We start from the raw sequence: 14530 nt of genomic DNA on the forward strand, positions 1-14530 counted from the left end.
AATAGTCATAATTGGAAGCATATGTTGCTGAAGACAAGGGCAATGATGTTACTCATAGGAAGTCATATTTCTGTGGCTATTTTGTATGACATTTACACTAATATCTACTTAAACAAGTAGTAACTGCCAGAAAAACTATTTTTTCACAATATTCTTCTTTTCTAACACCTCTCCATTAAAACTGTCCTCCACAGGTGACTATAATATAATACCAACAGTAAAGTTCCAGTAAAATACATTATTAATATAAGCATTATGTACATAACATGGACAACATTTGTTCTGTTATGTTCTCATCGAGAGTTATGACCGAAACTAGTAATTCAAGAATGTATTATAACATTGCCAACAAGAATATCTAAAACATCGTATCAATATAGTTCACCTACAATGAAAGCTGTTATATTCTGTTATTAGGATTTTACTGTCATATACAGGGTGGAGCAGAGGAAACGCATGTTTTTTGAACCACTAGTATGCGGCAACGAGAGGGAGTATTGACCTTGAATGAATTTTGGCAGACTGCCCACATAATACAGTTTAAGTTGCTATGGAGCGTGGGAGCATAGAGCATCATGTGTTCATTGTCAAACAGTACTTTAGAAACAATGATTCCGTAGTCACAGTGCAACATCTTTTCTGTCAACATTTTAGAGTTGGACGTCAAGGTGCAGTGCCTGATCGAAATACTGTACTCCGATGGGTTGCAGCATTTAGAAGTGCTGGATATGTGATGAAAAAGAAACCACCTGGTCTTCCCCGTTCAGTTTGTACTCCAGAAAATGTAGACCGAGTGAGAACGGCAGTTCTTGCTAACCTGAAACGATTGGCTAGATGACACGCTGTAGCACTGGGTACGTCGTTTGCTTCACCGCATCTAACATGATGACCTTAAGTTCCACCCATATGGGATAATGATTGTCCAGCAGCTTAGTGAAGCGGATTTTGTGCAGCGCAGAGAGTTTTGTCATGTAATGGGCAAAATTTTTATGGAAGATGCAGACGCTGCAGTCTTCATAAGTGATGAAGCACATTTTCATGTTCAAAATTGTCAGTATTGGGCACCGGAGAACCAACATGAATTACACCAAAGACCTCTCCACAATTTAAAAGTAACAGTGTGGTGCTGCATTTCAGAGATGGACCCTACCCCCGTTTTTTTTTTTTTTTTTTTTTTTTTTTTTTTTTTTTTTTGAATGAATGAATGAATAGGAGGGAACTGCAGTTACTGTGACATCAGAGCACTATATTAAAATGTTGAACAACTTTCTTCACCCAGAACTTGAAAGGCGTCAAGTGAACATGAGAGAAATATGGTTTCAGCAGGGTGCTGCTGCCACAGCTCACATGGTGAGAGCATCCATGGAAGTGCTTCGACAAATGTTCCCAGGACATTTTATTTCAAGATATGATGATGCTTACTGGCCCCCTCACTGTCCGATTTGTCGATATATGACTTCTTTTGTGGGGATATTTAAAATCAAAAGCCTTATGTGAACAAGCCTTACACAATCGATGACCTGAAGAATTCATTCATTAGGAAATTGAAGCCATGCTGAATGAAATGTTGGAGAGAGTCATGAGTAACTTTTGGGAGAGGATCCAAATTTGTATCCAGCAAGAAGGACGTCATCTCCAAGGCACTATTTTTCAAACCTATCTAAAGTATGTATATTTCAAAACTGCATTAAAAAATCTATCACTTAATGCATGTTTTTATTATTTTTATCAAACCGTATCCCAGTCATTCAATAGTGAATAATATGCGTTTCCTCTGCTCCACTCAGTACTATAACATTAATGCCTTACTATACTACACATACGAAGGTGTTATGAAGCTCTCCACTAGTAATGATAAAGGTGTCTCTGCATTGAAAGGCTTCTGGCTGGATGGCTTTAAGGCTGGATGTCTCCGTGGCTCATAAGCAAATGGATCACTGACACTGTCCATTGCATTGTTTCTCTCACTTTGGGAGAGATTTCCTGCAACAGAAGGCAGCTCTATTAAAACTTCAGGAATAAATGAGATTCTTTGTGAAGACAATGACAAGTATATTTACCTAGATGCACACAACAAATATTAGTGAAATTTTTAAAACAATCACATCAATAAGAAACTTAAGACGGAATATAAATGTATATGAACATTGGTAACTCCTCACCAAACAGGCACGAAGTAATGGTTAGCTCTCACATAAAGTCTTTCTCTCAAATGAAAACAAACACATGGGGGAGGGGAGGAGAGAAGAGAGAAAGAGGGAGGTGGTGGAAGGAAGGAGAGGGAGAGGGGGAGTGAGGGTGGGAGAGGGGTGAAGGGGGAGACGGGGGGAGAGGGAGGGAGAAGGGTGAAGGGGTAGGGAGGGAGGGAGATAGAGAGAGAGAGACCTGAAAACTAAGCAGTTCATCACCCTTTTTTGAAGCTTATAAAATTACAAGACTGAATTGCTGCCCAGCACTTTCCTTCAGCAGACAAAATATTTTGCGCTGATGAGAGACATACAAAATTGTACACAGCACTATGCTAGCTTTCGGAACTATTAGTTCCTTCCTCAGGGAGGAGGGAAAGATAGGCTGGGAAAGATTAAAAATAAAGGATAAGTCATGTAGACACCACAATGTGAGGAATCCCCCTGTATGTGAAGAAGGGGAGACAATTTTCTAAATAGAATCTCTTTGATCAGTGCCTCTTCAATTTATTGAGTTGATTACATACATCAAAATTGAAAATAATCCAAAGTCATTGCACAAATATTACCCGTTTCCCTATCAAACTATTTATTCTCCCAAACACAGCAGAAGCACTATACTTATAAAGTAATGTAAACTATTAAACAATGGAAAATTCATGACGGGATGTAACAATATTATTAAAAGGAAAGCTACTATTCACCATAAAGCAGAGATGCTGAGTTGCAGAAAGGCACAACAAAAAGGCTCTCACTATTAAAGCTTTCAGTCATTAAGGCCTTCGTCAACAATAGAAACACACACACACACACACACACACACACACTGTGGCAAGAGGAACAGGACTTTTGGTCACGACAATATATGATTATAAATACAAAATCAAATAGGGGTACAGCAGGAGTGGGTTTCATACTAACTAAGAAAGTAGGAATGCAGGTAAGCTTCGAGTACTATGAACAACATAGTGAACACATTGACATTGCCAAAATAGATATGAACACCACACTTACCACAGTAGTACAAATTTATATGCCAACTAGCTTCATAGATGATGAAGAGATTGAAGAAATGTATGATGAGATAAAAGAAATTATTCAAATAGTTAAGGGAGAAAAAAACTTATTAGTGATGGGGGACTAAAATTTGATAGTAGGAAAAGGAATGAAAGAGGAAGCCACCTGGTAGAATTTTCCACATAGCATAATTTAATCATTGCTAACACTTGGTTTAAGAATCATAACAGGAGGCTGTACACATGGAAGACACCTAGAGACACCAGAAGGTTTCAGGATTGATTATATAATGGTAAGACAGAGATTCAGACACCAGGTTTTACATTGTAAAACATTTCCAGGGGCAAATGTGGACTCTGACCACAATTTATTGGTTATGAAGTGTAGATTAAAACTGAAAAAATTGGGAGAAGGTTAGAAATTAAGGAGATGGCACCTGGCTAAGTTGAAAGAACCAGAGACAGCTGAGAATTTCAGAGAGGCTATTGCACAATGGTTGACTAGAACAGGGGAAAGGAATACAGTAGACGATGAATCAGTTTCTTTAGGAGGTGAAATACTGAAGACAGTAGAGGATCCAATAGGTAAAAAGACAAGGTCTAGTAGAAATCCTTGGATAACACAAGGAATATTGAATTTAACTGATGAAGGAGTAAATATAAAAATGCAGAAAACGAAACGGGTGAAAGGGAATGCAAATGTTTACGAAAATGAAATTGACAGGAAGAGCACACAGGCTAATCGGTAATGGCTAGAGGACAAATGTAAGGGTTTAGAAGCATATTTCCCTAGGGCAAAGACAGATCACATCGACAGGAAAATTAAAGAGGCCTTTGGGAAAAAGAGAAACAGCTGTATGAATATCAAGAGCTCAGATGGAAAACCAGTCCTAAGCAGAGAAGGGAAAGCTGGTAGGAGGAAGGAGTACATAGAGGGTCTGTACAAGGGACACAAAATTGAAGGCAGTATTACAGAATGGGAAGTGAACATAAATGAAGATGAGATGGGAGGTATGATTCTGCGAGAAGCATTTGACAGAGCCCTGAAAGATCCAAGTTGAAACAAGGCTCCAGGAGTTGACGATATTCTGTCAGAACTACTGATAACCTTGGGAGAGCCAGATTTGACAAAACTCTTCCATCTGGTGTGCAAGACGTATGGGACAGGCGAAATACCCTCACACTTTAAGAAGAATGCATTAATTCCAATTCCAAAGAAAGCAGTTGCTGGCACGTGTGAAAATTACCGAATTATCAGTTTACAAAGTCATGGTTGCAAAATGCTAAAATGAATACTTTACAGAAGACTGGAAAAATTAGTAGAAGCCAAACTCGGGGAAGAAGTTTGGATTCCAGCAAAATGTAGGAACATGGGAGGCAGTACTGACCCTAGGACTCATCTTAGCAGATTGGTTACGGAAAGGTAAACTAAGTTTATAGCATTTGTAGACTTAGAGAAATCTTTTGAAAATGTTGACTGGTATACTCTTTTTGAAATTCTGAAGGTAGCAGGGGTAAAATACAGGGAGCAAAAGGCTATTTACAACTCGTAAAGACACCAGATGGCAATTAGAAGAGTCGAGGGGCATGGAATGGAAGCAGTGATTGGAAAAAGAGTGAGACAGGGCTGTAGCCTTTCCCTGAAGCTATTCAATCTGCACATTGAAAAGCTGTAAAGAAAACTAAAGAAAAATTTGGAATAGGAATTAAAATTCAGGGAAAAGAAATAAAAACTAAGAGGTTTGACAAAGACATTGTAATTCTGTCAGACAGCAAATGTCTTGGTAGAGCAGTTGAACAGAATGGACATGGTCTTGAGAGGATGATTTGAGATGAAAGCAAGACAAGGATAATGGAGTAATTACATCAGGTGATGTTAAGGGAATTAGGTTAAGAAATGAGGCACTTAAAGTAGTAAATGGGTTTGTTATTTGTGCAGTAAAATGACTGATTATGGCCGAAGTAGGGAGGATATAAAATGCAGATTGGCAATGGCAAGAAAAACATTTCTGAAGAAGGGAAAAAAATTGTTAACATCAAATACAGATTTAAGTGTTAGGAGGTCTTTTCTGAAAGTATTTGTCTGGAGTGTAGCCATGTATGGAAGTGAAACATGGACAATAAACAGTTTAAACAAAAAGAGACTAGAAGCTTTTGAAATGTGGTGCTATGGAAGAATATCGAAGATTAGATGCATACATCACGTAGCTAATAAGGAAGTACTGAATAGAGCTAGGGTGACAAGAAAGTTGTGGCAAAACTGCCAAAAGAAGGGATTGCTTGATAGGACACATTCTGTGACATAATAAATCACCAGTTTCATACCGGAGATGAGAGTGGGGGGTGGGGAGGCGGAGGGGTGGGGGGGGGTGGTGGGGTGGGGGGAGGAGGTAAAAACGGTACAGGAAGACCAGGAGGTGAATACAATAACCTTATTCAGAAGGATATAGGTTGCAGTAGTAATTCAGAGATGAAAAGGCTCACACAGGATAGAGTAGGATGGAGTAGTAGTTGTTGTTGTTGTGGTCTTCAGTCCTGGTTTGATGCAGCTTGCCATGCTACTCTATCCTGTGCGAGCTTCTTCATCTCCTAGTACCTACTGCAACCTACATCCTCCTGAATCTGTTTAGTGCATTCATCTCTTGGTCTCCCTCTATGATTTTTACCCTCCACGCTGCCCTCCAATACTAAATTGTTGATCCCTTGATGCCTCAGAATATGCCCTACCAACCAATCCTTTCTTCTAGTCAAGTTGTCTCACAAATTTCTCCTCTTCCCAATTCTATTCAATAACTCCTCATTAGTTATGTGATCTACCCATCTAATCTTCAGCATTCTTCTGTAGCACCACATTTCAAAAGCTTATATTCTCGTCTTGTCTAAACTATTTACCGTCCACACTTCACTTCGATACATGGCTACACTCCATACAAATACTTTCAGAAATGACTTCCTGATACTTAAATCTATACTCGATGTTAACAAATTTCTCTTCTTCAGAAACACTTTCCTTGCCATTGCCAGTCTACATTTTATATCCTCTCTACTTCGACCATCATCAGTTATTTTGTTCCCCAAATAGCAAAACTCCTTTACAACCTTAAGTGTCTCATTTCCTAATCTAATTCCCTCAGCATCACCCGACTTAATTCGACTACATTCCATTATCCTCGTTTTGCTTTTGTTGATGTTCATCCTATAGCCTCCTTTGAAAAAACTGTCAATTCCATTTAATGGCACTTCCAAGTCCTTTGTTGTCTCTGACAGAATTACAATGTCATCGGCAAACCTCAAAGTTTTTATTTCTTCTCCATGGATTTTAATTCCTACTCCAAATTTTTCTTTTGGTACCTTTACTGGTTGCTCAATATACAAATTGAATAACACCGGGAATAGGCTACAACCCTGTCTCACTCCCTTCCCAACCACTGCTTCCCTTTCATGCCTCTCACTCTTACAACTGCCATCTGGTTTCTGTACAAATTGTAAATAGTCTTTCGCTCTCTGTATTTTACCCCTGCCACCTTCAGAATTTGAAAGAGATTATTCCAGTCAACATTGTCAAAAGCTTTCTCTAAGTCTACAAATGCTATAAACGTAGGTTTGCCTTTTCTTAATCTATTTTCTAAGATAAGTCGTAGGGTCAGTGTTGCCTCGCACGTTCCAACATTTCTATGGAATCCAAACTGATCTTCCCCGAGATCAGCTTCTACCAGTTTTTCCATTCGTCTGTAAATAATTCATGTTAGTATTTTGCAGCCATGGCTTATTAAACTGATAGTTTGGTAATTTTCACATCTGTCAACACCTACTTTCTTTGGGATTGGAATTATTATGTTGTTCTTGAAGTCGGAGGGTATTTCGCCTGTCACACACGTCTTTCTCACTAGATGATAGAGTTTTGTTAGGCCTGGCTCTCCCAAGGCTGTTCCAATGGAAAGCTGTCTACTCCCGGGCCTTGTTTCAACTTAGATCTTTCAGTGCTCTGTCATACTCTTCACGCAGTATCATATCTCCTATGTCATCTTCATGTACATTCTCTTCCATTTCTATAATATTGTCCTCAAGAACATCTCTCTTTTCTAGACCCTCCCCATACTCCCACCTTTCTGCTTTCCCTTCTTTGCTTGGAACTGGGTTTCCATCTGAGCTCTTGATATTCATACAAGTGGTTCTCTTTTCTCCAAAGGTCTCTTTAATTTTCCTGTAGGCATTATCTATCTTACCCCTAGTGATATGCACCTCTACATTCTTACATTTGTCCTCTAGCCATCCCTGCTTAGCCATTTTACACTTCCTGTCAATCTCATTTTTGAGACGTTTGTTTTCCTTTTTGCTTCCTTCATTTACTGCATTATTATATCCTCCTTTCATCAATTAAATTCAATATCTCTTATGTTACCCAAGGATTTCTATCAGCCCTCATCTTTTTACCTACTTGATCCTCTGCTACCTTCACTATTTCATCGCTCTAAGCTACCCATTCTTTTTCTACTGTATTTCTTTCCCCCATTCTTGTCAATTGTTCCCTAATGCTCTCCCTGAAGCTGTCTACAACCTCTCGTTCTTTCAGTTTACCCAGGTCTCATCTCCTCAAATTCCCAGCTTTTTGCAGTTTCTTCAGTTTTAATCTACAGTTCATAACCAATAGTGTCTTACAATTTAAAACCTGGTTCCTGAATCTCTATCTTACCATTATATAATCTATCTGACACCTTCCAGTATCTCCAAGCTTCTTCCATGTATACAACCTTCTTTTATGATTCATGAACCAAGTGTTAGCTATAAAATTAAGTTATGTATGCTCTGTGCAAAATTCTACCAGATGGCTTTCTCTTTTATTCCTTTCTCCCATTCCATATTCACCTACTACGTTTCCTTCTCTTCCTTTTCCTACTATCGAGTTCCAGTCACCCATGACTATTAATTTTTCATCTCCCTCCACTATCTGAATAATTTCTTTTATCTCGTCATACATTTCATCAGTCTCTTAATCATCTGTGGAGCTAATTGGCATATAAACTTGTACTACTGTGGTAGGTGTGGGCTTCGTATCTATCTTGGTCACAATAGCCACAATAATGTGTTCACTTCGCTGTTTGTAGTAGCTTACCCGCATTCCTATTTTCCTGTTCATTATTACATCTACTCCATTTGATATTGTTCTTCCTGCCACCAAACTTCACTAATTGCCACTATATCTAACTTCAACCTATCCATTTCCCTTTTTAAGTTTTCTAACCTACCTGCCCAATTAAGGCATCTGACATTCCACTCTCCGATCCGTAGAATGCCAGTTTTCTTTCTCCTGATAATGTCCTCTTGAGTAGTCCCCACCCGGAGAACCGAATGGGGGACTATTTTACCTCCGGAATATTATACCCAAGAGGACGCCATCATCATTTAACCACACAGTAAAGCTGCATGCCCTCGGGAAAAATTATGGCTGTAGTTTCCCCTTGCTTTCAGCTGTTCGCAGTACCAGCACTGCAAGGCCATTTTGGTTAGTGTTACAAGGCCAGATCAGTCAATCATCCAGGCTGTTGCTCCTGCAACTACTTAAAAGGCTGCTGCCCCTCTTCAGGAACCACACATTTGTCTGGCATCTCAACAGATACCCCTCTGTTGTGGTTGCACCTACGGTACGGTTATCTGTATCGCTGAGGCATGCAAGCCTCCCCACCAACGGCAAGGTCCGTGGTTCATGGGGGGAGGTAGGATGGAGAGATGTATCAAATCATTCTTCAGCCTGAAGATAACAGCAACAACAGGAGACTGTGCTTTTATTTCTTATCAAGGTCTGACTCAGTATTTGTTAAGCTTCGTTCAGACTACAGGGTGTTTCAAAAAGAATATTTGTATTTCAAATGCATATATTCAGTAAACTTTAAGACATACGAATATGAAACCTTACACACACATTTACAAACCTCTCAAGTTCAAATTACAGATGCTCAATATGTCCTCCATCAGCAACACAAACAGTCACATCAATACTCAAATTCTGCACATACTCGGGCAAGCATGTCCTTCACCACTGATGTTATGGCAGTATGGATCCAGTTCTGCAACTCTTCCAGGTTCTGTGGGAGTGGTGGTACTTAAACGTTGTCTTTAACAAAACCCCACAGGAAGAAGTCAGAGGGTGTCAATTCTGGTGACCTTGGAGCCCAGCTGAGACGTGCTAAGTCACCAGCTCCTTGACGGCCAATCCAATGGTTCGGTAGAGTTTCATGCAGATATTCATGCACTTGGCGACTCCAGTGAGGGGGTACCCTGTCTAGTTGAAAAATGAAGCTGTCTTTGTGCAGCCTCAGAAACAACCAGTTTTGTATCATAGCAAGATACTGGTGACTGTTAACTGTGTTTCCATCAAAGAAGAATAGGTCATAAACACATGATCGGGATATCGCACAAAACACATTGACTTTGGGCGAATCTCGTACATGTTCAACGGCTGCATGTGGATTCTGTAGGCCCCAAATTCAAACATTGTGTGTGTTTATCTGATCACTAACATGGAAAGTTACTTCATCACTGAACATGATGCATTGTGCAAAAGTGTTATCACTGTTAATAGCGTCAAGAATCTTGTTGCAAATGTCACATGTTTGTGTTGTCATCAGGACACAGAGCTTGTAACAGCTGCAACTTGTACAGCTTCATAACCAACAGATGTCTAAAAACATGCCAAATTGTTGTTGTAGGCAGTTCTAACTCCCAACTGGCATAACAAGTTGATTTTGAAGGACTACATTGGAAAGCAGTTTGAATTTGTGCAACATTTTCTTCAGAATCATGAGGGCAGCCAGGACTCTTTCCTTATACACCATATCCTGTATGGAGAAACTGTCAATACCATCTGCAAATGTTCCACCCATTCAGAGGATCAATTTGGTACCTCAACCTGAAATGTTTTTGCACTGTAATCACTAAATTGCACTTCGCAAACTCGATAGCACAAAATGATTTCTGCTGTGGAGTAGCCATTTTAAACATATTGACGGTTACCAAGCAAAACAGAAGACAACTGATATCTAGCGGTTATTAATATATACTAGACTATGTATTCATTTCTCCAATAGCCAAGCCGAGACACTGTGATCGATAGTTTGGACAAAATAATACTTTGTAACACATATATTCTTTTTTAAACACCCTGTATACTTCATTTTAAATAACTGTATCATTTGCAGAAAGACTGAGGTTACTATTAACATTGTCCACAAGTTCATTAATCAACATCATCAACAGCAACAAATCCAATGTGCTACCCTGGGGTACATCCAAAATTACTTCTACAGCTGTCAACAACTTTCCATCCAAGATAACATTCTGTGTCATCCCTGTGAAGAAATCCTCAATCCAATCACATATTTCATCTGATACCCCATCTAATCGTACTTATTATAATAAGCATAGATGTAGTACTGAGTCAAATGCTTTTCATAAATCGAGAAATAACACATCTATCTGACTGCCTTGATATAGGGCTTTGAGGATGTCATGAGTGAAAAGCACGAGTTGGATTTCACAAGATTTATGTTTTCAAAATCCGTGCTGGTCAGCAAGGAAGAGGTAGTTCTGTTCGAGATTCTTCATTACGTTGGAGCACACAACACATTCTAAGATTCTACAACAAATGGATGATTGCTTTACATATCACTTCCGATACCCTTCTTGTGCACAGGAGTGACCTGCACTTTCTTCCAACTGCTGGGCACAGTTTTTTGTTTGAGGGATCTACGATAGATAATAGTTAATCAGCTATGAATTGGGTATTGACTCAGGGACTCCTTCAGGCCCTGGGGCTTTGTTTAATTTTAATGATTTCAGCTGTTTCTCAATGCCCTTACACTAATATCTATTTCATTCATTTTTTCAGTGGTATTATAATTAAGTTGGGGCAATACTCCGGGGCCTTCCTTTGTAAAAGGACATTTGAAAACAGAGCTAAGCATCTCAGCTTTTGCTTTACTGCACTCAGCTTCAGTTCCAGTCTCATCCATGTGTGATTGCTGGATACTCACTCTGGTGCCATTAACAGCATTTGCATATGACCAGTATTTCTTCGCATTTTGTGAAAGATCATATGGCAATATTCTGCTACGGTCATCACAGAAGGGTTCACACATTGCTCTCTTGACAGACACATGGAATTTCATTCAGCATCTCTCTATCTATAGCCCTACACGTTGTTTTATACGTAGTATGCAGTAGTCTCTGTGTTTTTTTTTTTTTTGTTTTTTTTTTTTTTTTTTACATGTTTCTTTATTAGTGACTGTATACCATGGAGGATCTCTCCCATTATGAACTGTCCTACTGGGTATATATCTATCCAGTGCATGATCAACTGTTCTTTTAAACTTGAGTCATGGGTATCCTGCATGCTCCTGTCCCGAGCTAAGAGTTTCGACAACTCACTGAGATATGACAATTGTTTCTCTGTCTAATTTGCTGAACATATAAATCTTTCTACTTGTTTTAGCTGTCCTTTGCATTTTGGTATTCATTGTTGCTATAACGGCCTCATGATCACTAATACCAGTTTTGATATGGACATTCTCAAAGAGGTTAGGTCTGTTTGTTGCCATTAGACCTAATATATTTCCAACATGAGTGGGGTTCTGAACTTTCTGTTCTAGCTTGTTTTCAGAGATGGCATTTAGTAATGGTCCACAGGATGTCTTGCTACACCCGTCACTAACAAACCTATAATTATCTCATTGTTGGATGATTGAAGTCTCCTCCAACACTTACACTATCATTAGGGGACTTATGTACAAGAGAACTTAGGTTTTCCTGAAAGTTTTTGGTTACATTAGGAGTTAGAATCTGTGGTCGATAGAAGGACCACCCGTGATACTGAGTCTTGCTCAAACAGTCTCACATGCTGCTCCAACTGCTGTCTCCGTAAATTTGAGTTTCTTGTCTACTGCTACCAGTACACCACCTCCATTTCCTGTTTCCATATCCTTTAGGTGTATGCTTAAAATTTTCCCAAAGTTCTCACTACTGTCAGCTTCATGCTTCAACCAGCTGTCTGTACCTAATATTATGAGAACTCCATATTATCTCAACTGATTGTTGAGGGACCCTACAACTCTCACCACTATGGCGCAAGTCTAAGAAGTCACAGAACCCTTGGAGGCTCTGGTTCAAGGTTCCTATCGATTAAGAACCAGAGGGTCAAGATCCATTCTGGGGACAACGCTGCAGATTGTGAGCTTCATAAAAACCCCACGTTGCTCATGGAGACTGGTCTTCTTAACCCTCTCTGGTAGTTGCCTGAATGATCCAGTATGATCCTGGAGTTCAGACAACAGGCATCATTTGTTCCAACACGCACCACAATTGTAGCTGGTTGCACCCTGTTCCCTCAAAGGCTGCCAGCCTCTTGAACATGCTGTATGAGTCATCCAGGCTTACTCAGTGAGTGTACCTGGTATTCCTTCCTATCCCATGCTGCATTTTCCTCAGGGATACCATTATTTGCTATGGGTTTCACCTGCCGACAATTAACAGACCCTACCCTTTGGCGTTTGCCTCCTTGACAGAGGACAAAGCAAATTTCCCCAAAATAGGTGAAGTGAGTCCCCCTGGCCCAGTTTCAGTTTCAATAAGAGACAGCACTGCTAACTTGTTTCTTAGAGGGATCAGTATAGCACCCTTAGTAATCCTTGCTCCCTGTCTGCCTTTACAGGATGCCTAAACCCAACACTGACACACCATCCACAGTCAACTGCAAGCATAATGTTGGGGCTTGTCTTTCCTGCAGAAAATACACTTAACTTTAGAACATTTGTAACAAAGGTATTTAATGTGTGATGCATACAGCAATGACTTTGGACATTCACTGACAATAATGTTCCTAAAGCCATGCATTATAGTTTGCATCCTATATTAAGCAAGTACTTCAATAGTTTTCCATGAAAAAATCTGCAGTTATCTGGGAAAGCACTGAAAAAACATGAAAATCAATATTTCACCAAAACATTATTTCGTAATAACATATTTACCATTTAGACATTTTGGGTGGCTCTAATGACAAGACTACTAAAATGCATTATAATCAACATAAATAAGTAATATACTAGTTTATGCAAAAAGAGCCCACTGACCTACCTATCCTGTAGCCCTCCAACATTTCTAGAACATTTGGTTGCTTGTGGACAGCATATAGTGCCCAAAAAGGCTCTAATGATCCTCCAGCAGCCATAAGAATCTTATCACCACCCGGGTGCTGCTCAATAAATGGTGTTATGTCATAGACACCATGGCCAAATGTAACCCAAACACCTGAGCTCTTTTCATTATGTTTAGCAACTTCATCGAGTGAATATTCAGGCAATCCTGACTTGTATTCGCCTGGTAACTGCTGTGATGCTGCATGAACTGTCTCTTGGAATTTCTGGCGACCTGAAACAAAAAACATTAGTATCTAAATAATTTTTCACATGTTCTGTCACAATGCAGCATACAGACAATTAATGAGTTTAATGAAAGGCTGAGTATTTCTTTGTTACACATGATACTTATTCCATTTTAACAGCTGAAGATGGTCATATAAACTGAAACTGGTAATTACAGCAATGTAGAATTTTTAAATGAAATGATTAAATTAATGAGTAGATTTATTAATGATCATGGCAGCTTTAAAGAAGAAAAAAACCTGCACTGAACATGTAAGTTTAGTAGGCCTTCTGTTCTTAAGTAAGGGAATACTAGTATAGGACAGAATAGTTCAAGTAGTAAAAATTATGAAGTAAGGGATATTAATCAGCATGAGCACCAGTAGTGCAATAAGAAAACATGTACTGAGACACATTGACATCTCAAAGTAAAATGTCCCTTGGTCTTAATTGTCAGCTTGGTTTTTCTTTTTCTATTTTTTTTTCTTTTAAGCAGAAACAAACATTTTTGTAATCTTCAAAATGGCAGTCAGTATAAGTGTACATGCTCTTACTGCTATAATGAATTACTGTTATGCAGTCAAAAAGGTAATGTGAGAAGAGAAAAAGTGAATTCTCAAAGTTTAGTGAAAGTATGTCAAGTTTACAGAGTTCCAAGAAATGTAGGCACATGCAAACCCATACTCACCCAACGATTTATCCTACAAGATCGACTGAAGAAAGGCAAACCTATGTTAATAGCTTTTGCATATTAAGAGAAAACTGCTGACAATGTTGACTGGAACACACTCTTTGAAATTCTGAATGTAGCAGGGATAAAATACACAGAGCAAAAGGTTATTCACAATTTGTACAGCAATGTGACTACAGTTATAGGCACTGATAGCTTGTGCAAAATTTTACCAATGAGGTACAA

At 39.1% G+C, this 14530-nt stretch overlaps 1 protein-coding gene across 1 annotated transcript in view; it reads right to left on the reverse strand.

The window, feature by feature from the left end:
- The window catches only part of LOC126333456 (sulfite oxidase-like), a 116490-nt gene that overhangs the window by 41310 nt on the left and 60650 nt on the right, over positions 1-14530 (reverse strand). The window contains exons 3-4 of the mRNA XM_049996740.1: positions 13328-13621; positions 1824-1983 (exon numbers count right to left, since the gene is read on the reverse strand). Of these exons, the coding sequence (XP_049852697.1) occupies positions 1824-1983; positions 13328-13621 (454 nt within the window). The remainder of the gene's footprint in view (positions 1-1823; positions 1984-13327; positions 13622-14530) is intronic.

Source organism: Schistocerca gregaria, chromosome 1 (assembly GCF_023897955.1).
Source record: "Schistocerca gregaria isolate iqSchGreg1 chromosome 1, iqSchGreg1.2, whole genome shotgun sequence".
In the NCBI taxonomy this organism is placed as follows: domain Eukaryota; kingdom Metazoa; phylum Arthropoda; class Insecta; order Orthoptera; family Acrididae; genus Schistocerca; species Schistocerca gregaria.